Source organism: Balaenoptera acutorostrata, chromosome 1 (assembly GCF_949987535.1).
Source record: "Balaenoptera acutorostrata chromosome 1, mBalAcu1.1, whole genome shotgun sequence".
NCBI lineage: Eukaryota > Metazoa > Chordata > Mammalia > Artiodactyla > Balaenopteridae > Balaenoptera > Balaenoptera acutorostrata.
The window spans coordinates 134,189,251-134,210,305 of NC_080064.1; the positions used below are offsets into that span (position 1 = coordinate 134,189,251).

At 39.9% G+C, this 21,055-nt stretch overlaps 1 protein-coding gene, 1 long non-coding RNA gene, 10 other non-coding genes and 1 pseudogene across 29 annotated transcripts in view; 2 read left to right on the top strand and 11 right to left on the bottom strand.

Annotated features, from left to right (window-relative positions):
• Positions 1-2,226: 2,226 nt before the first annotated feature.
• LOC103010701 (ADP-ribosylation factor-like protein 5A) lies at positions 2,227-3,159 on the top strand (annotated as a pseudogene).
• Positions 3,160-6,408: 3,249 nt separating this feature from the next.
• LOC103002942 (uncharacterized) lies at positions 6,409-11,374 on the bottom strand. 13 transcript variants are annotated; one of them, XR_009007567.1, is made up of 10 exons: positions 9,723-10,358; positions 9,491-9,523; positions 9,245-9,286; positions 8,871-8,923; positions 8,515-8,553; positions 8,193-8,233; positions 7,987-8,016; positions 7,738-7,790; positions 6,804-7,057; positions 6,409-6,623 (listed from the first exon to the last, which is right to left on the bottom strand). It is a non-coding gene; the product is annotated as an uncharacterized LOC103002942 (long non-coding RNA). The 13 variants fall into 13 exon arrangements; XR_009007566.1 differs by having other exon boundaries at positions 6,804-7,790; XR_009007571.1 differs by having other exon boundaries at positions 7,987-8,233.
• On the bottom strand, positions 6,690-6,767 carry LOC114237602 (small nucleolar RNA SNORD81). The gene has a single exon (XR_003623132.1). It is a non-coding gene; the product is annotated as a small nucleolar RNA SNORD81 (small nucleolar RNA).
• On the bottom strand, positions 6,915-6,991 carry LOC114237536 (small nucleolar RNA SNORD47). Its single transcript, XR_003623066.1, has one exon. It is a non-coding gene; the product is annotated as a small nucleolar RNA SNORD47 (small nucleolar RNA).
• On the bottom strand, positions 7,613-7,693 carry LOC114237540 (small nucleolar RNA snR60/Z15/Z230/Z193/J17). Its single transcript, XR_003623072.1, has one exon. It is a non-coding gene; the product is annotated as a small nucleolar RNA snR60/Z15/Z230/Z193/J17 (small nucleolar RNA).
• LOC114237532 (small nucleolar RNA SNORD79) lies at positions 7,860-7,943 on the bottom strand. Its single transcript, XR_003623063.1, has one exon. It is a non-coding gene; the product is annotated as a small nucleolar RNA SNORD79 (small nucleolar RNA).
• LOC114237594 (small nucleolar RNA SNORD78) lies at positions 8,313-8,377 on the bottom strand. Its single transcript, XR_003623126.1, has one exon. It is a non-coding gene; the product is annotated as a small nucleolar RNA SNORD78 (small nucleolar RNA).
• On the bottom strand, positions 8,624-8,684 carry LOC114237539 (small nucleolar RNA SNORD44). The gene has a single exon (XR_003623071.1). It is a non-coding gene; the product is annotated as a small nucleolar RNA SNORD44 (small nucleolar RNA).
• Positions 8,993-9,062, bottom strand: LOC114237572 (small nucleolar RNA SNORD77). The gene has a single exon (XR_003623109.1). It is a non-coding gene; the product is annotated as a small nucleolar RNA SNORD77 (small nucleolar RNA).
• Positions 9,353-9,434, bottom strand: LOC114237601 (small nucleolar RNA SNORD24). Its single transcript, XR_003623131.1, has one exon. It is a non-coding gene; the product is annotated as a small nucleolar RNA SNORD24 (small nucleolar RNA).
• Positions 9,600-9,661, bottom strand: LOC114237599 (small nucleolar RNA SNORD75). Its single transcript, XR_003623127.1, has one exon. It is a non-coding gene; the product is annotated as a small nucleolar RNA SNORD75 (small nucleolar RNA).
• Positions 10,062-10,141, bottom strand: LOC114237537 (small nucleolar RNA SNORD74). Its single transcript, XR_003623070.1, has one exon. It is a non-coding gene; the product is annotated as a small nucleolar RNA SNORD74 (small nucleolar RNA).
• Positions 10,745-21,055, top strand: part of ZBTB37 (zinc finger and BTB domain containing 37) — a 28,154-nt gene continuing 17,843 nt past the window's right edge. The window contains exons 1-5 of one of the 6 annotated variants that reach the window (XM_057543363.1): positions 10,745-10,797; positions 11,330-11,526; positions 12,627-13,586; positions 15,054-15,153; positions 15,751-17,927. In XM_057543363.1, coding sequence (XP_057399346.1) covers positions 12,664-13,586; positions 15,054-15,153; positions 15,751-15,771 — 1,044 coding nt within the window. In that variant the 5' untranslated portion in view covers positions 10,745-10,797; positions 11,330-11,526; positions 12,627-12,663 and the 3' untranslated portion in view covers positions 15,772-17,927. Of the gene's footprint in view, positions 10,798-11,329; positions 11,527-12,626; positions 13,591-15,053; positions 15,154-15,750; positions 17,928-21,055 lie in introns of those variants that run through there. The other 5 variants (XM_007165347.2, XM_007165348.2, XM_057543352.1 and 2 more) reach the window with 5 other exon arrangements.

Consider the following 21,055-nt stretch of genomic DNA (forward strand, 5'->3'; position numbering starts at 1 on the left):
TTGCTGGCAGAGTTCTTATGGTGAGAAAGGCATCCAACTCTGCCTACCCTTTCTCAGTGGAGGGAATTTCTAGAGATGCCCTTTATTAGGTAAGAAAATGCAACTTTACATTCATTTACCCCACATCTGCATTACCTAGTTTCTAAATATAATAAATTTACTATTCACTGTTTAGAACCTAATTCTGACCAAAATATTGTCTTTCTATCCTGAAAATGAGAGTTACAAAAGATACCCAAAATCCAGAGAATATTTTCTAGGCTACAGACACCAAAGGCCCCAAGTCCCCAGATGTCATACAATCTCGTGTTGGCATCACAGAGACCTAGTCACTTTGGGCATCACTCAGCTTTTCTTCAGTCCTGCCTGTCAGGAAAAAAAAAAAGCTTATTCTGAAATCCAGGGAAATGTCACTACTTTTTTTTTTTTTTTTTTTTTTGGCCACACCACGCAGCTTGCGGGATCTTAGTTCCCTGACCAGGGACTGAACCCAGGCCCTCAGAAGTAAAAGCGTGGAGTCCTAACCACTGGACTGCCAGGGAATTCCCATTAATTAAATATTTTCTCAAAAATAAAGAACCTAGTTACTGATAAAGTTGGAAACACAACACAACCAGGGTTTTGGAACACACAAACTAATTGTAAACTGTAAGCCAGGTTTTGGTTCCAAGTCCAATCTCCCCAGCCTCCTAGGGAATTTAGATTTATTCTATGTTGCAAGTTTTAAAAACAAGGTAAGCAACTGCCAGCTACAATATCGATAGTTATTATTGGCTTCAAGAGAGCTTTGTCTTATGAGCAGTTTCTCCTTGTTGGGAAGAGATATGTTAGATGATGAGTGTGACGTTTTATGCTTGTGGGCTTTGGCTTTTATGTCATTTTATGCTCATGGGCTTTGGCGGAATAAAACAATGCATCTATACAGCTGCACTGTCTTTTCCCAGAGTTCCCCTCTCTGAAGAGCCAGAACTGTGACACTGATCACATTCCTTGCTGCTGATTTTTTGTTAAGCCTAACTCATCCTAGAGATGCTGCCTTAAGGATACTTTTTTCTTGTTTCATGGAAAGTGAGTTATTTCATGACATGAGAAATAACCAGTACACAATAAAAATATTAGATGGGATATCTGTATAATAATTTCATATGTAAGGCATATATTAAATGCACTTCTAAGTCAGTCTTCTGTGTTTAAGATGATGGACTTAGTAGAAAGAACTTGAGTTGGACATAACTGGATTTAATTCCTGGCTTTAACACTCTCTAGTTATGCAACCTTGGCCCAGTCATTTAACCTCTTTAGGCTCCTGTATCTTTACCTAGAATAGCAGTTCTCAAACATTTTGGTCCCAGGACTACTTACACTCTAAAAATTATTGAGGATCCCAAAGAATTCTATATAGCTCTTTTATTGTAGCAGGAATTAAAATTTAAGATTAAGATTTAACCCATTACATGCTAGCAAAAATAGTACATTTTTATTTTTAAATTAATTATTTTCCCAAACAAAAATTAGTGAGAAGAGTGACATTGTTTCTGCAGATCTTTTTGATTTCTGGTTTAACAAAAGATACTGGATTCTCATATCTGATTCTGCATTCCATCTGTTGTGATATGTTGTTTTGGTTGAAATAGCTGAAGAAAATTTGGTCTCACATAAATATGAAGTTAGAAGAGCGAGGAGTATTTTAATAGCCTTCTCTGAAAATTATGGATATTCTTCTTTGATACTACACCACAACTTGACAAGTTTCTTAAAGGTTAGTTGCAACGTGTAATCTGAAATCATATTCGTAAATTTTTCTAAAATCCATTGGTCTGTCTTATATTTTGAATACAACTTTTATGCATGGTTTTCTAACACTGCACATTGATCATTTGAAAAATATTGGATCACTGAATTATGCAGATCGTCCAGGTGTTGACAGATTTCATTAAACAATATCTAAAAAATCACATTGATTAACATCATGACTGATCTCATCGTAAGTCTTTAAGTATGGAGAAGGTGTAAGTGCACAGTGACAGATACAAGCTTTCCAAAATTGTAATTTTCATTTGAAAGCTTGAATTTTATCTTTGGCAACAAATACCATCAGATTTTTCCCCAAACTCATTTGTTTTTGAGAAAATATCTGCCAATATCTGTGGCCCGGGCTTTGGTCTCTCTCCAGTTCCAAGCAAGAGGCTGAGGCTCTGACACATCTCTGCCTCCCCTTCTGCCTGAGTGGGAGAGGCCAGGTGGCCCTGGTGGCTGGAGGGGGCCTGCTGCCTAAGAACGTGTATTCTCTTCACCAGGATAGGGAGACTGTTCAACCACCAGGAGCACATACTTACCATTGTTGGACTGCGTAATGCAGAGAGAACTACCATCCTTTACCAGTTTTCTGTGAATGAAGTTGTACATGCATCCCTTACAATAGGAAGCAATGTAGAAGAAATAGTGATTAATAATACACATTTCATAATGTGGGATACTGGTGACCAAGAGTCTCTTCGTTCTTCCTGGAACACTTATTACACTAACAGAGTTTGTAATAACTGTTGTGGACAGTACAGACAGAAAGGATTGCTGTAACTGAGGAACTCTATAAAATGTTAGCCCATGAAGACCTAAGGAAAGCTGCATTGCTGATTTTTGCTAATGAACAAGATGTTAAAGAATGTATGGCTATAGTAGAAATCTCCCAGTTTTTGAAAGTAATTTCTGATATATATTAAAGATCATTTGTGGCATATACAGGTGTTCTGTGCTCTTACTGACCAGGGATTATGCCAAGGACTTGAATGGACGACATCATGATTTAAGATTAGATGATCTCTACTGCCCTCTTCTCATAGCTTTTGTATAATTAAAAACTGCAAAAATTAATAGTTTAGATATATTTACAATGAACCGATTTAAACTTTTTCTATAAGAAGAAAAATTAAGACCACTTCTTTGAAAACAAAGATGAAGTCTCACCTTCCAATCTGCTTTCTCATTAGTTCCTTCCAAAGCAAGGTTTTAAAGCTGTGATGGACATTTTTCTCATAGTGAATCTCTCAGGTCATTGTATAGGCTGTGTTAAGTACAAAGGGAGAGGAAGACACTTTTGAGTCTTATTATCAGTATAATCCTCCCTAGTTCAATGTTCTCTTCTTTTCCCACTAAGTCAAAATGCAGATCACAGATATTCGGTTTCCAATATCTTAAAATGTAATGTTACTTATGAAAAGTATTTTGCATAAGGTTGTGTATGTATTGTGTGTATACAGCAAGTTCAAGTTAATGACTTTATGTTCTAAAGAAAAGTGAGTAACACAAAAATTAATAATATCCTTACTTATGAGATGAGTACTGGCATTGGTGTTAGAGACATTTTATAAGTATCCTCTGTATTCTCTGTATTGTACTAACCAACCCCAAACCATTGCGCTGCCCTTTAAAGAAAAAAAGGAAAAAGCTTGACATTTTGTACCTAATTTTTTGGTTGATCAAATCACATACATAGAAACATGTAATCCAAATGAGTGGATTATCTATCAAAGTCTTGGCTTAGTAGTACAAATAGGCAGAATTACACATTGAGCAATTATCACATTCTTCCCTTTGTTGGACCTTATGCCATGTAAGTTACTGAGTACAGGCAAACCTTCTTTTATTGCACTTAGCTTTTTTTTTTTATTGTGCTTTACAGATAATGCATTTTTTGTTTTTTTCATGAATTGAAGGTTTTATGGCAACCCTGAGTCTAGCAAGTCTATCCACTCCATTTTTCCAACAGCATTTGCTCACTTCATGTCTCAGTGTCACATTTTGGTAATTCTTGCAATATTTAAAGCTTTTTCATTTTTATATTTGTCATGGTGATCTGTGATCAGTGATCTTTGATGTTACTATGACTCACTGAAGGCTCAGATGGTTAGCATCTTTTAGCAGTCAAGTTTTGTTTCGTTTTATTTTGGCTGCACCTCGTGGCTCACGGGATCTTAGTTTCCCGATCAGGGATTGATTGAACCGGGGCCACGGCAGTGAAAGTGTCAAGTCAAGTCCTAACCACTGGACTGCCAGGGAATTCCCAGCAGTCAAATATTTTTAAAGTATGTTTAACACAATATTAAAATCTACTATACTTCTATTTTTTTAATGTACATCTTTTTTAAAGACATAATGCTATTGCACACTTAATAGACTATAGTGTACACATAACTTTTACATGTACTAGGAAAGCAATCCTGTGACTTGCTTTATGGTGATATTGGCTTTATTGTGGTGGTCTGGAACTGAACTTACAATTATTTCCAAGGTGTGCCTATTAAGTGTAAATCCACTAATCAGCCAGTCGTGATTAAAGTTATCAAGTGATTTTTTTTTTCAGCATTAATTGAAAACCATTGTGTGAAATGTCATCCCAGAGAAGTATCACCATATAATATTACCAAATTTAGCAGGAGTCTTCCTGGGTATTTAATTATATGTAAGCATTTAAAGTGAATTTGAGATAAAAGCGTATTTTCCAAGCAATGAAGATAATTTAATTTGAAATCTTATTGCTTATAAGTTGAAATAGTTTGAGGGTTTTTTTGTCTATAAGTTTTATCTTCTTACACTATGTGAATGCTTAAAATTTTAATACTTTTGATTTGGTTTAAAACTGATCAACATGCTGTATTTTTACTAAGTAACTTAGCCCAACATACCCTTTGTTTGCTTAGGGTTTTTCCCCAGCATCTTAAAGTTGAAGGTATTTTTGTTATACTACCTTACCCTTGTTTTAAAACATATTCTTGGATACTTTTCATATATCTTTTATATCCTGAAAATCTGAAGGCTAATCCAAACTGTCATGTTTTAGAATATTCAAGAAATAGCTACTCTTTTTTGTCTTTTAGGTTTCATGAAGATTTTGATGAGGAGTAATAGCACATACAGTAAATGTTGACAGTTTTCTAAAGTATGAAATAATCCAACCAGGCATGGGAGATCAGTATTTAACATTGGATATTATGTTCAAAATGCAAGTTTCAAAATCCATGTGGGGCCCACTATAGTACTATACCTCTAAGAGACCTGAGCATCCATGGATTTTGGTATCCACAGGGGGTCCTGGAACCAACCCCCCAGACACCAAGGGGTAACTAACACTTTAATATTTGTCAACTTGCAGGGAGTTTCCTGGTGGTCTGGTGGTTAGGATCAGGTGCATTCACTGCTGTGGCCCGCATTCAATCTCGGGAACAGAAATCCCACAAGTTTCACAGTACAGCCAAAAAAAAAAAAAAAAAACCTGTCAACTTGCTTTTACATAAACTGGTTTTTAGAATAGTATTTCAGGGCTTCCCTGGTGGTGCAGTGGTTGGGAATCTGCCTGCCAATGCAGGGGACACGGGTTCGAGCCCTGGTCTGGGAAGATCCCACATGCCGCGGAGTAACTAGGCCCGTGAGCCACAATTACTGAGCCTGCGCATCTGGAGCCTGTGCTCCGCAACTAGAGGCCCGTGTACCGCGATGAAGAGTAGCCCCCACTTGCCGCAACTAGAGAAAGCCCTCGCACAGAAACGAAGACCCAACACAGCCATAAATTAAAAATAAACCCAGTTTAAAAAAAAAAAAAATAGATTCTGTCAGTGGGAGTTTAAGTAAACGTTTTGGCATGCAACCAAGACTTAAAACCCCAATTTAATGTTCCTACACACCTCAAATGCCAAATTAGAAAGCTGAAATTTGATTGGCAGGTATTTACTTTTTAATGTTCCCAGAGCTAATGGTTTCCTTGGTATTTAGGAATTAACCAGCAACTCACTGGCTCACTAATTTTCTCATTAACTTGAACAAACCACATTGCCCATCCCAAAAATGTGCAAAACCAGTACCCATTTTCTCAAGGACGTTATAACCACAGTATTACTGATCTCATTCTTAAAGATCTCACTGTTCTAGGTTTTTTTCAATATGCGTCTTCTAGATAGCACTGAAACCAATTCCTACACCAATTTCCGCATCAACACTTGCCAGACCCCATCACCCTGGTGCTTACTACAGCAAATGGAGATTTTCCCCAATTTCTGCACTCCTACCACTACTTAACATTAAGAGCTTCTGCTTTTCTCTGCAATTTTCAACATAATGTATTTCAATGATTTAATTGCCCATTTTGGAAATTAAGGATCATTTAAGTTCCTGTGTTCTTTCAACATTTTCATTCCTACGGAACTTTCTTGCACAGCACAAAGGTGGTTCAAGCTCATCTTTTGCTTTTCCAGCCTCAAACTCCAATGGTTGGTTTTCAACTGTGACAAACTGACCCAGGCACTTCACATTAAATCACAGAAAATTTCTGCAAAAAATATGCCGTCAGGTCTCAATTACAAAAATGTCCTATTTCCCTTCATTCATCTCATTAAATTGAAATAAGCACACTTCAGATGGTTCATAAATATTTATTAAAATTCAAAGTTGGAGAATTCCCTGCTGGTCCAGTGGTTAGGGCTCTGCGCTTCCACTGCAGAGGGCACAGGTTCAATCCCTGGTGGGGGAACTAAGATCCTACATGCTGTGCAGCATGGCCAATAAATAAAATAGGCTTTAAAAAAAATTGAAAGTTGTTTCCTCTCCTATCCCATGAGCATCCATCCAGCTGCCTGCAAGAACAGAGAAACCATTTTAAGTCCCATTTCCATGCCAATTCTAATTGCATTTGGGATACACAGAATTATCAGATCTTTGAACATCATCAAGTAATCAGTGAGAGAGTTCAAGTTGGGGTGAGATCATCATGTATTCTGGAACAAGACAACAGTACTGATATTTTCAAGCCTCACCTGTCAACTGTTAAGATGCATGACTGCTGTCATAAATGCCCTGAAAAGTAAAGACCATATATGTCAAATCACAGTAGAAGGGAAAAAACTTGTGATATTTATTGATAAAGTAACCTCAGAATCAAAATGGAACGGTTTTACGGGTGATATCATTTTATTCATTTGGCAGAATCATCACATCACTGGTTACATTCTAACTCACCATATATACCAGAGACTGACTGACCTTGAAATCTTCAGGGTAACACATTTGCCTGTTTGAAAATGAAAAATAAAAGCCTTATGTTTAAAATTTGCCCTTTCTCCCATTTTTTGTAGCCCACTTTTAAATTTTTCAAAAAATTCTAGGGCAGTGAACCTATTCTGTGCAAGGTGGATCTTTGTCACGATACATTTGTCCAAACCCAGAGAACGTACAACACCATGAGTGAACCGCAATGTACTACTGGACTCTGGGTGATGTGTCAACATAGGTTCAAAATTTTAAGTCCCACTCTGGTGGTAGATGTTGATGGGGAGGATGCTATATGGGAACCTACTGTTCAATTTTGCTATGAATCTAAAACTGCTCTGAGAAATGACTATCAAAAATAATCAGCTAAATTATTCATTCTGGTGTAATCTACAGTATATGCCATAAAAATTTCCTCACGTTAGCCTGTTCTTATCCAAAATGTAAATGCCTAATCCTGAAATTAACAGTACAGAACATCTGCATGAGCCGTTACACTTATCCAAATCCCTGAATATTTCTGTGAGACAGCGGCTGGTTTCCACTTTCAAGGGTATATAAACAGAATTGTTGCAGCCAGATACATCAGATAGGAGCGAAAGACAGTATTTGCTCATCACTGTTAGTCTGCTGAACTATGTTATCATCATTGTATCGGCTTTAAACCACAAAACACAGAACCCAAACTTGAGACTTCTATACCTTTGCTTAAAACTTCTTGCTCCCTGCGTTGTAGCCAGTACCTCTCTTGACACCTGCAAAAATTTAATGAAATTTAATCAAACTGAATAGGTATAATAAGTAGATTTCAAAAATTTTCCAGATACCGTTTCAGTTTTTAAAAATCTTCATTCTTTTTCAGAGAGATTCCCATCTGTTTAATTTTTTAAAAATCATCACTAACAGCATCTTGCTCAGTAACTAGGTAAGACCGATAAAACACATACATACCTTTATATAAAAGATCTCCAAAATTTGCACCTGCAAAGAAGTATTTCTTTAGACACACTTCACAACAGCTTCATACTAAGGCCTGTTTATTTCTCAACGGTCCAACACCAGAAAACACTAACATAGGTGAACAACTACTAAGACCAGCACATTTTTGGAATATAAACCCAAATGCCAGGAGCCAAAGAACTGTTTTCATGTCTTACCCCAAGCAAGCCATCCATGGATAAAAACGTGTACCCAGGATCTATAAGAGAGATGAGACACCTTTCATTAAAATGTCAATCTTATTGTTAAATTCTTCTCACTTAATATTTGTCACAGGGTTCTTCAGTGTTAGATTTGTCTACATGCTCATTTCAGGTCAGACATTTGCTCAACATCATTACAAAAACCCTGTTCAGAGCATGCTCAACATGCACTTGCAAACCAGACATAGGAAATTAGCTTGGTAGTTAAGCATTCCACTTTATCAGCATTCTCAGTAACAGTTGAGCTTACTAAATTGTTTTTAATATTAATGCTTACCAAAAAGTTGGCCCGGACAGGTCAAGGATTCAAGTCCACCTAAGAAATGAGAGTGGTTTTATAATAGCCAAAAATCAATTTTCTCCCCACAAATCTAAAAAGTGCCTGAAATCAGATAGAGCTAATTAAGACCTTCATGTTCAGTCAGTATTTGCTTATCATCACACAGGCTGCTCTCACAAATTAAGACAGGACAAGGATCTGGCTTTTATTTAATGTGTTCAACACACTGTTCAAGCACTTTATGGGAGGACTGCTTCCTGTGCATTAGAAGGCAACCCTAAAAAGCCATTAGTGGTATTCTTTGTCATGTTTGCCCAGTCACCAATGTTTAGTTCAGTTACAATTTTACTTACCCCTTCAACTTTCAGCTTAGTGCCTACATAGTGCTTAACTTCCTGCATAGTGCCTACAAAAAACGAGAAACTCGTTAGTAGTGGTATTTTACTTACACTATCAGCAAAAGTTTTACTAACTCAGATACATCAGACAAATGGCATTATCTTTTTCATGATTCAATCTGTTGAACTATGCAACCATCATAGTATCTGTTTCTTCAGATTCCCCCTCATACTAAATATAAAACTAGAATGCAGCAATTTACGTTTGAAAAAAAGGGGAGGAAAACCCTAATATAAGCACCAACATCGACTTGGCAATTTGTAACCCCTTATAAAAAAAAAAAATTCAAAGTACTAGATAAACATGGACTATAAAAAAGGTTTCTCACCTGTTTGCCCATGGATACAGCATTAAGCTTGTGCTTTAAGACCTGGGAAGAAACAGTTTCGTATAAACTTGGGTGCAATCTCTATGTTCTCTAAACCACCATTTTGTGTGCCTCAGGTAGCATAATGGTGGTAATAATTCTCGTCACCCTCACAGTCAAGAGTAGCAAATAAACTGTCATCATTGTGGCACATTCAGCGGACTTTCAACCTAACTTCCCTTTTGTCAGGGAATTTCAGTAACTCACCCCAGCAGCGGTTCTCGTCCCTTTGGTACACAACTAGAAAACAGACAAAGAATAATCCAATAAAACATGCTGTGTTGCTAAGTTAATCACTAATGTCGTTAAGTAGTTAAGCCTCAGAACAGAATTTTTCAGAAATCCCTTCTGCCCACTACTCTTAAACCATCACAGGCTTAACATAAAAACCACATCTAGGCAGATTTCATTCTTCCCACTGTATTTAGCCGTTACTTACCTGTCCACCAGAAGCCATCTAAAGCCACACTGCATTCATGCCTGGCACCCATGCCTGGCACCGTTCCTAGGAAAAATTAGAGATTTAAAAAATTCATTTTGTTCTAAACGTAAGTAAGTTTAAACCTTGCGTCGTTTCCATACCACGTAAGCAAGTCGTTTACACCACCCACAACTGCATGAGAGCATTCAACATAATTAAGATTAAGAACCACTGACGGAAATAATGGTGCAGTGCGGAATGCAGCCTTTAGAGAACCACGTGGCCTTCCTAAGAACAAGTGGCTTAAGGAGACTCGAGCCGAGGTCTTTAACAAAGACCCACTCGGTGACTCGGCACGCGCCGCCATCAGAGCCGTTGGCATTCATCAACAGTCTCAGATGTCCCTACCAACACAGGCTTCATCAGAGGCAGAGCCCGCGAGCCGGGGTTTTTCCGCAGTTCGGCCCAACAACCCGAGGAGTATAATTAGGTCGCGCCCGCACCCAACTCGCAATCCTCCATCATCTTCATCTTGTGAACCGTGCGAAGGCCTGCGACTGGCCTAGAAATGCCAGCCGGCTTAAGGCGATCCTAACTGCCAAGAGCTGGAGGCCTCTCAGGCTAAGAACTTACTTAACAGCACACAAAACATAAACATACCGAGAGCCGCCTCGTACCTTCTAAAGGCCGAGATGGCGGCCAGGCGCCTGTATATAAGTATTCTATTCCATGACGTCATGACGCAGACTCTCCGCCAGCGTCGGCTTCAACTCCTCCCCCTCTCATTCGCTTCCTCCTTCAGCACACCTCCGTCCAGTCTTCTAAGCCCGCCCTCGGCCCCGCCCTGGCCACGCCCCGGGGCGGGGACACGACCGCCCACGTGACGCAGGGCTCCCGCCCTCCTACGAACTGAGGAGGAGGGGAAGAGAGGGGAGGGGGCGCGAGGGACGGAAAGCGCTGGGGAGGGGGAAGGGGGGCGGTGTAAGGGTGAGCGATTTCCTTCCGGCACGTCGCCCGCTCCGGGGGAGGGGGTGGGGGGTTTCACTTCCGGGACGGTGTTCCGGCCCATTCCGGCCCATTTCCACCCCCGGAGGTAGGTGCTGCTCCTTGACTGGGCTCGGGCCCCGCACAGCAGTCCCCCTGCCCTGCACTGGGGCCGCCTCGCCCGGTCTCCGCCGCAGCCTGCTCCTGGGGCGCTCAGCCACCTCCCTCCACCCCGCCTCAAGGCACCCGGAGACCTTCCACCCGCTTGGCCCCGGGCCGGGTTGAGCTGCCGGACCCGCCCCCTCATGGGCCCCTCCCTCAGGACCCCGGGATGGGCGGCCCCCTCCCCATCGGCAGCCCGGACACACCCAGATACACACACCCACCTCTAGGCAGCTCCCCGCCCGCTTACGCCTACCGCCTGGACCGGGTCCCGGGGCGCCGCCCCCTTCCCGGTCCTCTACCCTCACCTGATTGCTCGCTCCCCGGCCGCACGCCTTGCTCCCCTCTCCGCCCCCGCTCCTCGGTGACATTTCGCCCCTCTGCTTTTTCCCCGTTCCCCATGCTTCCTAACGCGGACGAAAGCCACTCGAGTACCGGAGTGGCCAACCCCATGCAGTTCCCGATTCTCCCTCTTACAGCTCTCACCCCTCCAGTGCCGACGGTAGAGAAAGACCTTACTCCAGGGGCTTCCTCCTCACTGGGGAATTGCCGGAAAGAGCAAACAAAAAAGGCGCTGGTGTAGGCTCCAAAATAAACATCTGAATTCATGATGGCATCGACAGAGGCTCTTATTGGATTAAAAGTTTCAAAACAAACAAAAACGCTTTGGAAAAAGGTCAGATTGGCTAAAGTTGGTTCTTGAAAGCAGTGTATACACTTCCCTATTTACTGATAAGTGTGTGGTAAATGCAGGGCAATACTGTGAGCTTGTCAGGATAACTTCCTGAAGTTTCAGGTCTTAGGTAACTATGTATGCTCAAGTCAGTGTCTTTCTAATGGGATTTATACAAACTACTCTCAACCAGTGAAGACTATTGGATGCAGTTACAGGCTTAGTGGTTCTGCAACTTTTCAGAAATCTTTTAGTGTAAAAATATCGTCCATACTTGGTAAATGCTCTGTTTTTCACCAGCTTTGGGGAACTAAATTTCAGAATCAAAGTATCATTACCACCCTGAAATTTCCAACTTTGAATTTAGATAGAGGCAGACTTATCTACCTTTACCTAATCCTGAGAGTGAACTTCTTCAAGTTCTCTGCATTTGAGTCCTGACACAACTTGGAGTTTTTCGTAACCTAGAGTTTACCTCCAAGTCCTAAACCCAAAGCCTTTCTGTGGGGAGCTCTGACCCTTCAGCTTAGAAATAATGAATTATACTCAGGAGGGATATTAGTCACTTTATAAAATAATAAACATAACTCATGCATCAAGTAGTAAAATATTAACGGTATCTAATCAGCCCACCTGTGTATAATTACATTTATTCAAAAAGCTTCTTTCTTTCCTTCTCCAAAGAAAACTTGTCACCACATTTTATAATGTGTGCAAATACCTTATGATTAACACTTAGTAAATAAAAATTGTCACACTGCTTTTTTTTACCCCCTCTATTCTGTTGAACTTCAGTTTTGATGTTATATAGCTTGTTAAGAAGGAAAATATGGGCATAGCTTGAATTTTTAGAAGTCTAACAATCACTTTTTGGTTTTAATGGTACCTTGCTGTGAAACCTAAACTACTAAACCTGTTGGTATTTCTTTTCCATGTTTAAACATAAGGAAAGTATCTCTTTTCCATGTTTAAACATAAGGAAAGTATCTCTATTTATTTGGAGATTTTGAAATTTTACCAGATAATATTTTTAAATAGGTGTGAATTGGAAAGCCTGAGGGGACTGGTTATAATTACTAACGACAGTTCGTTTCCTCTTTCAGCAGGGTTGAATGCCTGCCTACACCCTCAGGCACGACCATGGAGAAAAGTGGGAACATACAACTGGAGATCCCTGACTTCAGCAACTCTGTCCTGAGCCATCTAAACCAGCTGCGCATGCAGGGCCGTCTCTGTGACATCGTGGTCAACGTGCAAGGACAAGCTTTTCGGGCTCACAAAGTGGTACTGGCTGCCAGCTCCCCCTATTTCCGAGATCACATGTCCTTGAATGAGATGAGTACTGTCTCCATTTCAGTCATAAAGAACCCTACTGTTTTTGAACAGCTCCTTTCTTTCTGTTACACGGGGCGGATATGCCTGCAACTGGCAGATATCATCAGCTACCTGACAGCTGCCAGTTTTCTGCAGATGCAGCATATTATAGACAAATGTACACAGATCCTGGAGGGCATTCATTTCAAAATCAATGTGGCTGAGGTTGAAGCTGAATTAAGTCAAACAAGGACAAAGCACCCAGAGGGACCTCCAGAGTCTCACAGAGTTACACCAAATCTGAACCGCTCCCTTAGCCCCCGACATAATACCCCAAAGGGAAACCGGCGAGGTCAGGTTAGTGCTGTGCTGGATATCAGGGAGCTCAGCCCTCCTGAGGAGTCCACCAGCCCTCAGATAATTGAACAGAGTTCTGATGTAGAGAGCCGGGAGCCCATTCTTCGGATCAACCGAGCAGGACAGTGGTACGTGGAGACAGGAGTAGCAGACCGAGGGGCCCGGAGTGATGATGAAGTTAGAGTTCTTGGAGCAGTACACATCAAAACTGAAAATCTAGAAGAGTGGCTTGGGCCTGAGAATCAGCCTTCTGGAGAAGATGGGAGTAGTGCAGAGGAAGTCACAGCCATGGTGATTGACACCACAGGCCATGGTTCTGTAGGACAGGAAAATTACATGTTAGGATCTTCAGGAGCCAAGGTCGCTAGACCAACAAGCAGTGAAATTGACAGGTAAGTTTTGTTTGCCCATCTAATGGCTGTTGTGCACACGTAATTAAAGCAGGCCCTGTGTGTGATACAAAGAGTATCTTCCTTACTTGATGTTCTTAGTCTAAGTTTATGTTGGGTAAACTGGAAGTGTGCCAAAAGACTTGCATTCTAATTTTGTTAAAGCAGGAAGCTCCTAGTCCTGAAGTATTCACAGTGTTGTGAGAATTATGGTAAAGCTAGACACTTCATGAATCAGAATAGCATCTGCAGTCACGCTAGGATCAGTAATTGCCAGGGCTTCTTCGGAATTCCAGGAAGAGAGCTGGTCATCAGCTGGGAATCTGACAGCATTGCCCTTCCTTGGTATGTTCTCACACAGGTAGGTGGCCTCTGGGAGTTTCACATTCCTTTGTAGCACTGTTTACTTTTCTTTGCCCCCATCTACCAAATTAGACGAAATATGGTACCAGCAGTGATTGTTCTTTTTAGTGTAATCACAGTAATTCCAAAGAAAAGCTTTTTGGATGTTTTTCATTCCTTTTTTTTCACTTGTCATTTGATGATATTTTTTCTGTTTTGTCATTGATGACAGCTGCTACCACAAACCTGACAGTTTCTTTTTTTCACCAGTGCTACTATGCCCTATGCCCCATGCCCCACTTTTCTCTTTCTAATGCATTGCAGTTGTTAGAACATTTCTTTGGGGGGAAATAACAATAATTTTAATCTAAGTAAATTGAAAGAAAGTCTCAATTGAAATAAATATTACCAACTAAGATGGGTAATATTCTTTTCCTTTCTTAAAAATTTAAAATTGACTGTATGAACAGTGATAACTAAACAAGCTATGATTTTGGTTCGCATCTGGTCTTGAGAGACAAGTGTGTCACAGAAATTCAGAGAGTATATACTATATCCATTTAAGTTGGTCTTGATGAGAGTATTTTCCTTCTTGTGTCCTTAATAGTTAAAATATTCTTGAGCATAATACTTATTGTCACCCTATGTTAGCACTGTTGTCCCCCCCATATTAGAACTGTATCAGAAATAATAGCTTAAATGCAAAGATTTTTGATCTTCATGATCTACGTCAACAGTCTGAAATATATAAAAAATTATCATGGGGCTTGGGGAAAGGATCAACCAAGAACCTAAAAGTTATATAGAAGAAACAGAATTACAGACCCAGTTTTAATTTATTCTTTTTTGGTCTTCTGGTACTTATGTAAGGGTAGAAGTTTATATTTAGCCTTAGCTTCACCAGGTCATATTGGCTGCGTCATTTTGTATTTCTTAAATTTACTAGGGCAAGCTTTTCTTATTTCATGTATGATTCTGTATTGCCTCCATGAAAGGACTTCTTAGAAATCTGTTATTCAGTTTGTTCCCCCTTCGTAGACTATGGGATAAAGGAGGCAGACATCACCATTTTTTAAGTTCCTTGACACTACTTTTCTATTAGTCCCCTTTGTGCTCCTCTTCCGACAGATTTAGCCCCTCCGGCAGTGTTGTTCCCTTGACGGAGAGACACAGAGCCAGAAGTGAGTCTCCTGGGAGAATGGATGAGCCTAAGCAACCCAGCTCCCAGGTATGTAGTTGTGGATTTAGAACTGCTGCAGTGGTTGAAGAAATTGCCACTGTGTGTGAACATAGTATAATGAATAAGAAAGGAAAGATGTAGGAGAGGTGACATTGGCCCTGTTTAATAAATACTGTATATGATTACTTTTCTCTTTATTCTTGCTTGTGAGCATGCAGGAAATACACTTTTGGTGTCAGCAGATTTGGGGAAGTAGAAAAGGATAAGATGGTGAAACTGTTTCCTGATTATAGGAGCCAGTCTATAGTCCTAAGAGTAATAAAAATAACCTCTGAAAACTACATGCAGGTAATGTAGGACCTGGGATGGAGAGAGTTTGATTTTGTACATGTGTGGATATAAGACTACATAATTATTAGTTTATATAGTATTGTAGATTTGTAAATGAATTGCTTATGCATTTTTGTGTCCTGTTTGCTTTTTAGTATGCTTGTATCCTTTCATTTATTTTCTTCCTAAATGTCCTGTTAGACTAAAATGTTCTAGAAAGGATAGGAATGATGTCTTCTATTTTATTTGCAACTCTTTTTAGCAAGTAGTATAAGTATGTAGTTGGTTGATAATTTTGTTTATTTTTTCTCACAGGTGTCTATCATTGAAGATTGATTTTTAAAAAGTTGGTGAACTCACCAAGTAGAACACAATTAATTGTAAACACTGTGGCCCTTTAAAAGGAAACACTGGTGGATTAAGATTGCGTAGCTAATTTTTTATCTTCTGCACTATACTGATAGTATCTTGTTTAATTTTTATCTAAACCACTAGATGTTTATTGTGTATATAGTATAGTAACAGCAGTAAGACATTGTTATAAACTGTATTTACTTGTATATTATCATGCTGTTTGGTATCAGAAAAGGAACTGCAACCATTATAGGAGAATTTTTTAGTTTTAATAAGGTGTGAGAGAAAGTGTTAGGAGCTTGGAGGAAAAGTAAGTTTACTCATATTAATAGGGCCCTTCTTCTCTTCATCTCTCAAATGAAATGTGATGACTCTGTGACCTATGTGACGGTAACTATTGTGAAAATAAATACAGCAATGAGACAGACCTTACAACTGAATGTGGGCATAAGACAGACTAACAGATACACAAAGCACATATAGATAAGACTATATAGACTTAAGTAACTGTGTTGTGGGAATAGGAGTGCTTAAAAGGCAGTTACAGGAATCAATATCCACTTAAGGAAAGTGTTACTCAGGAGAGTTTAAGTGTGGTTTTTAAAGCAGTCAGAGATGACTTATTCCACATATAGTTAGGATAGGGACAAAAATTGGAATTCTGCAAGGTTGTTTACCTGACTGAAGCAGAAGGTACAGGCTGTAAAGCAATAGGAGATAAGTAGTATTGTCTGGAATTGCTATTAAGAGATGAGTTAATATATGCCTTAACATAGGGGTCCCCAACCCCCGGGCCTCGGACTGGTAGCGGCCTGTGGCCTGTTAGGAACCGGGCTGCATAGCAGGAGGTGAGCGGCGAGCAAGCGAAGCTTCATCTGCCGCTCCCCATTGTCAGTGGAAAAATTGTCTTCCATGAAACCGGTCCCTGGTGCCCAAAAGGTTGGGGACCGCTGCCTTAACATGGAAAATTTATTAGGACGAGTCTACTCACCAGTTATTTTTTTCCCACCACATAGAACCAAAACAGGACATGGACTTACGTTGTAGTAAAAACAAATTTTGGTAGGCTTGACGAGCTTCCTGATTATAAGGGTGATTTAACTGGAACAGAATACTTAAGGTCACTCCTTTATTCGAAATATTCTACGGCTTTTTCCACCACATGAAGGTTAAGATACTTGGTCTCATTTTGCAAGTAATTTATAATATTTCTAACCCAGCTTTTCCCACCATTCATCAGCATTAACTGTCCCAGACAGGCAGACTTTGTGCCTCAGAACTCCATCAGACTTCTGTGTCTGCACCTTGAGTCTGGAATACTCTGTTCTTCCCAGGTGTCTGAGTCCACGCAAGGCCTAACGCCTAGTTGCGTCTGTCCTAACCAGCCTAGTCCTCTTTGATCTCCCCTTCTTAAACCACTGTAGCATTTATACATGGTACCGTGTAATTTTTTCCTAATTCTCTACTGACTCATATAAATTATTCTTTTCTTATTTACATTAATTTGTCTCCTTCTAGATTGAAATCTCCTTGAGAGCAGAGCCCACATTTTCTAATCTTAGTGTCTGACGTTGTCTTATCAGGTGCCCACTAAATGGGAGTTGTTTTACCTCTAAGTAGTTCTGAGTAGCTAAGATTACTGAGTAGGTGCCCAATAAAGAGACAACTACTAAATAAGGAATTATTTAGTTCCCTGTGAAGTCCTCAGTTTGGGAGATATTTAAATAAAATTAGTGAACCAATCAGATAAGTCCCTTGAGTTCTTTTAGTCTCTGATTAGTAACTGAAGGTTAGGATTGTGGACAGCAGTGAAGGCCATGTCAAGAATCTAGACTGGTATTTGTCTTAGAAAATATGGGAAGCATTCATTTATATGGAATTTACTCATTGTATGGAATAATTCATTTAAAAAATAGTTTTTGAACACCAGCTACATATCAGGCACTGTCAAGTTCTGGCATATTCGGCAATATAGAATTATCCCTGTGCTTACAGAGTTTACAATCTGGTATGGAATTGCCAACTGGGAGAAGTTAAATGATCCACTTCTTCGTGACAGAGAGAACCAGGAAGCAGCCATTTCTGTCCTTGCTTCTTTTTTAGAGTATAAAGGAATAAAACTACCAAAAATACATTGTTACCTTTGACAAGGACCTAATCTACATTTTATGCTCATTTATTTGCTCTTTTATTGCAATTTTATTGCAATAATTTTTAGGTGAAATTGATCATAATGTGTGAGTTTTCTGATTATGGTTCATGAGAGATAACTAAAATACATTTACTTTCTGTTTGTGGATAATACTGCTATGACATTGTTTTCCTTAAAGTTAGGCATTTTTTTTTAGGGAATTGGTATCCTCAAGATTATGAATAATATTGTGAATTTTTGTAATGTTTAATAATAGCTAACATTTATTGAGCTACATTAAGCACTTTCATTCAATGCTCATAGCAACCTATGAGGTAGATGCTATTATTATATTCATTTTACAGAGGAAGAAGCTGACACACAGAGTAGTTAAATAACTTGCTCAAAGTCGAGCAATAAGTAGGATGCAGGTTTGAACCCAAGTTCCAGCACCCTTAATTGCTGTAAAGTATAACATCAGGCATTCAGGGATATCTCAAGGTATTATTATATTTGATTCCCATGAGAATCCAATGGAATTGGCAAAACATATTCTAACATTTTTATTTTATGGATGGGGAAACTAAGCCTCAGAGAAGTTATTCTATGCTCTGCCCATGGTCACCCAGGACCTTTTAGTGGGATAATCCCTCATTCTTTTTTTTTTTTTGGCTGTGTTGGGTCAGCGTTGCTGCGCGCAGGCTTTCTCTAGCTGTGGTGAGTGGGGCCTACTCTTCCTTGTGGTGCGCAGGCTTCTCATTTCGGTGGCTTCTCTTGTTGCGGAGCACAGGCTCTAGGCGCACAGGCTTCAGGAGTTGCAGCACACAGGCTCAGTGGTTGTGGTTTGCGGGCTCTAGAGCGCAGGCTCAGTAGTTGTGGTGCAAGGGCTTAGTTGCTCCACAGCATGTGGGATTTTCCCGGGCCAGGGATCGAACCCATGTCCCCTGTATTAGCTGGTGGATTCTTAACCACTGCACCACCAGGGAGGTCCCAGTCCCTCATTCTTTATGTGAGTTCAGTTTTGATTATCCAGGGAATTGGAGCAGGAAGAAATGTTATATGAAATAAATGAGAAATCATCTAAAGCCTTACCAATTCAATGCTTGACCTCACATACTGCTTCCCAAACCTGCTGAGAACCACCTCTATTCTGTTGGAAATACTGAAGAGCATTGTTAGCTAACATGTGAAAGGAGACAATACACATTTTTAGATATTCAAGAAAAGGGTATAAGATTATTTGCTAATTAGATTCATTTTTCTCCAGTTAATCCAGAGTCAACTTTTACATATTCTCCTCTTTGCATTGTACTTTACCTCTGCTACACGTATGGAATTTTCTCCTATATATTTAAAATGCTTATATAGGGACTTCCCTAGCGGTCCAGTGGTTAAGACTTTGTGCTTCCAATGCAGGGGGCACGGGTTCCATCCCTGGTCAGGGAACTAAGATCCCACATGCTGTGTGGCCAAAAAATAAATAAATAAATAAAATGCTCGTATATATTTGTGTGTGTGTGTTTTTTTGGCCGCGCTGCACATCATGTAGGATCTTAGTTCCCTGACCAGGGCTTGAACCCATGCCCCCTGCAGTGGAAGCGCAGAATCTTAACCACTGGACCACCAGGGAAGCCCCTATATATTTTTGTGTGTGTGTATGTATGTGTATATAAGCTTTTTACTCAAAACATTATACATAAAACATGTGCTATATACACCCACGCACACAAGGACTTCAGAAGTCAGCAGGCTAAATAAATCAGAAATTTTTTTTTTTAATAAATATATTTATTTATTTTTGGCTGTGTTGGGTCTTCATTGCTTCACGTGGGTTCTCTAGTTGCGGTGAGCGGGGGCTACTCTTCATTGCAGTGTGTGGGCTTCTTATTGTTGTGGCTTCTCTTGTTGAGCACAGGCTCTAGGCACGCAGGCTTCAGTAGTTGTGGCACATGGGCTCAGTAGTTGTGGCTTGCGGGCTCTAGAGCACAGGCTCTAGAGCGCAGTAGTTGCACACAGGCTTAGTTGCTCCACAGCATGTGGGATCTTCCCGGACCAGGGCTCGAACCTGTGTCCCCTGCATTGGCAGGCGGATTCTTAACCACTGTGCCACCAGGGAAGCCCTCTCTTTACTTTTAATAATCTGTTTAAATCAAACCACTACAAATAATAGGTATGTAAAATTAGATGATAATAGTTCTGTGCAATGTATTTTAAGGACACTTACCTTTACTATAAACAGTTTGAAAAGTGAATTAGCAACATCATTAGGAATATGTATTTCTCCTACTTCTCTTTGTTTTGTCTGCTTTTTGTTCAGAAGTTTTATCTTTTTGTTCAGAGGGCAAAATCAGAAACCAAGTCTTTTTTTTTTTTTTTGTGACTTTTTTTTTTTAATACTTATTTATTTTGGTTGTGCCAGGTCTTAGTTGCAGCTCCAGAGCTCCTTAGCTGTGGCTTGGCGGCTCCTTAGTTGCAGCAGGCTGGCTCCTTAGTTGTGACATGCAAACTCTTAGTTGCAGCATGTGTGTTGGATCTAGTTCCCTGACCAGGGATTGAACCCGGGCCCCCTGCATTGGGAGCGTGGAGTCTTATCCACGGTGCCAGCAGGGAGGTCCCAGAAACCAAGTCTTGTACTTCTTTCTCTGTGGCACCTGTCATTGTATTTGGGAGACAATAGTCACTCAGTAAATACTTACTGAGTATCAAATTGTGAAGAGGTTATAGGAGGGAATAACCAAGTTAGTAAATTCATATCTCAGCCTAGTTTCCTTTCCCAGCTCTTTTGCCAGTTTTCTCTGAGGTCAGTTAAACTTTTTTTAGTCTTTAGAATGAAGAAAATATGTTGGTGTGGTACTAAAATATTTTTGGGTAAAAAGGAATAAATACTGTCACCTACAAATTATATACATTTTTATAAAGCTAGTTACTGTTGGGTTAAATTTTGGTATTAATGATAATGCCATAAATATGATTTATAATGTGCTTGCCATAATGTATTCTGTACTGTCAGATACAGTAGCCATTAGCCATGTCACATGTGGCTATTTAAATTTAAATTTTAGTTAAGTGAAAGCAATTAAAATGAAAAATTCAGTTCCTCAGTCACACTAGCATATTACACATGCTTAATAGCCA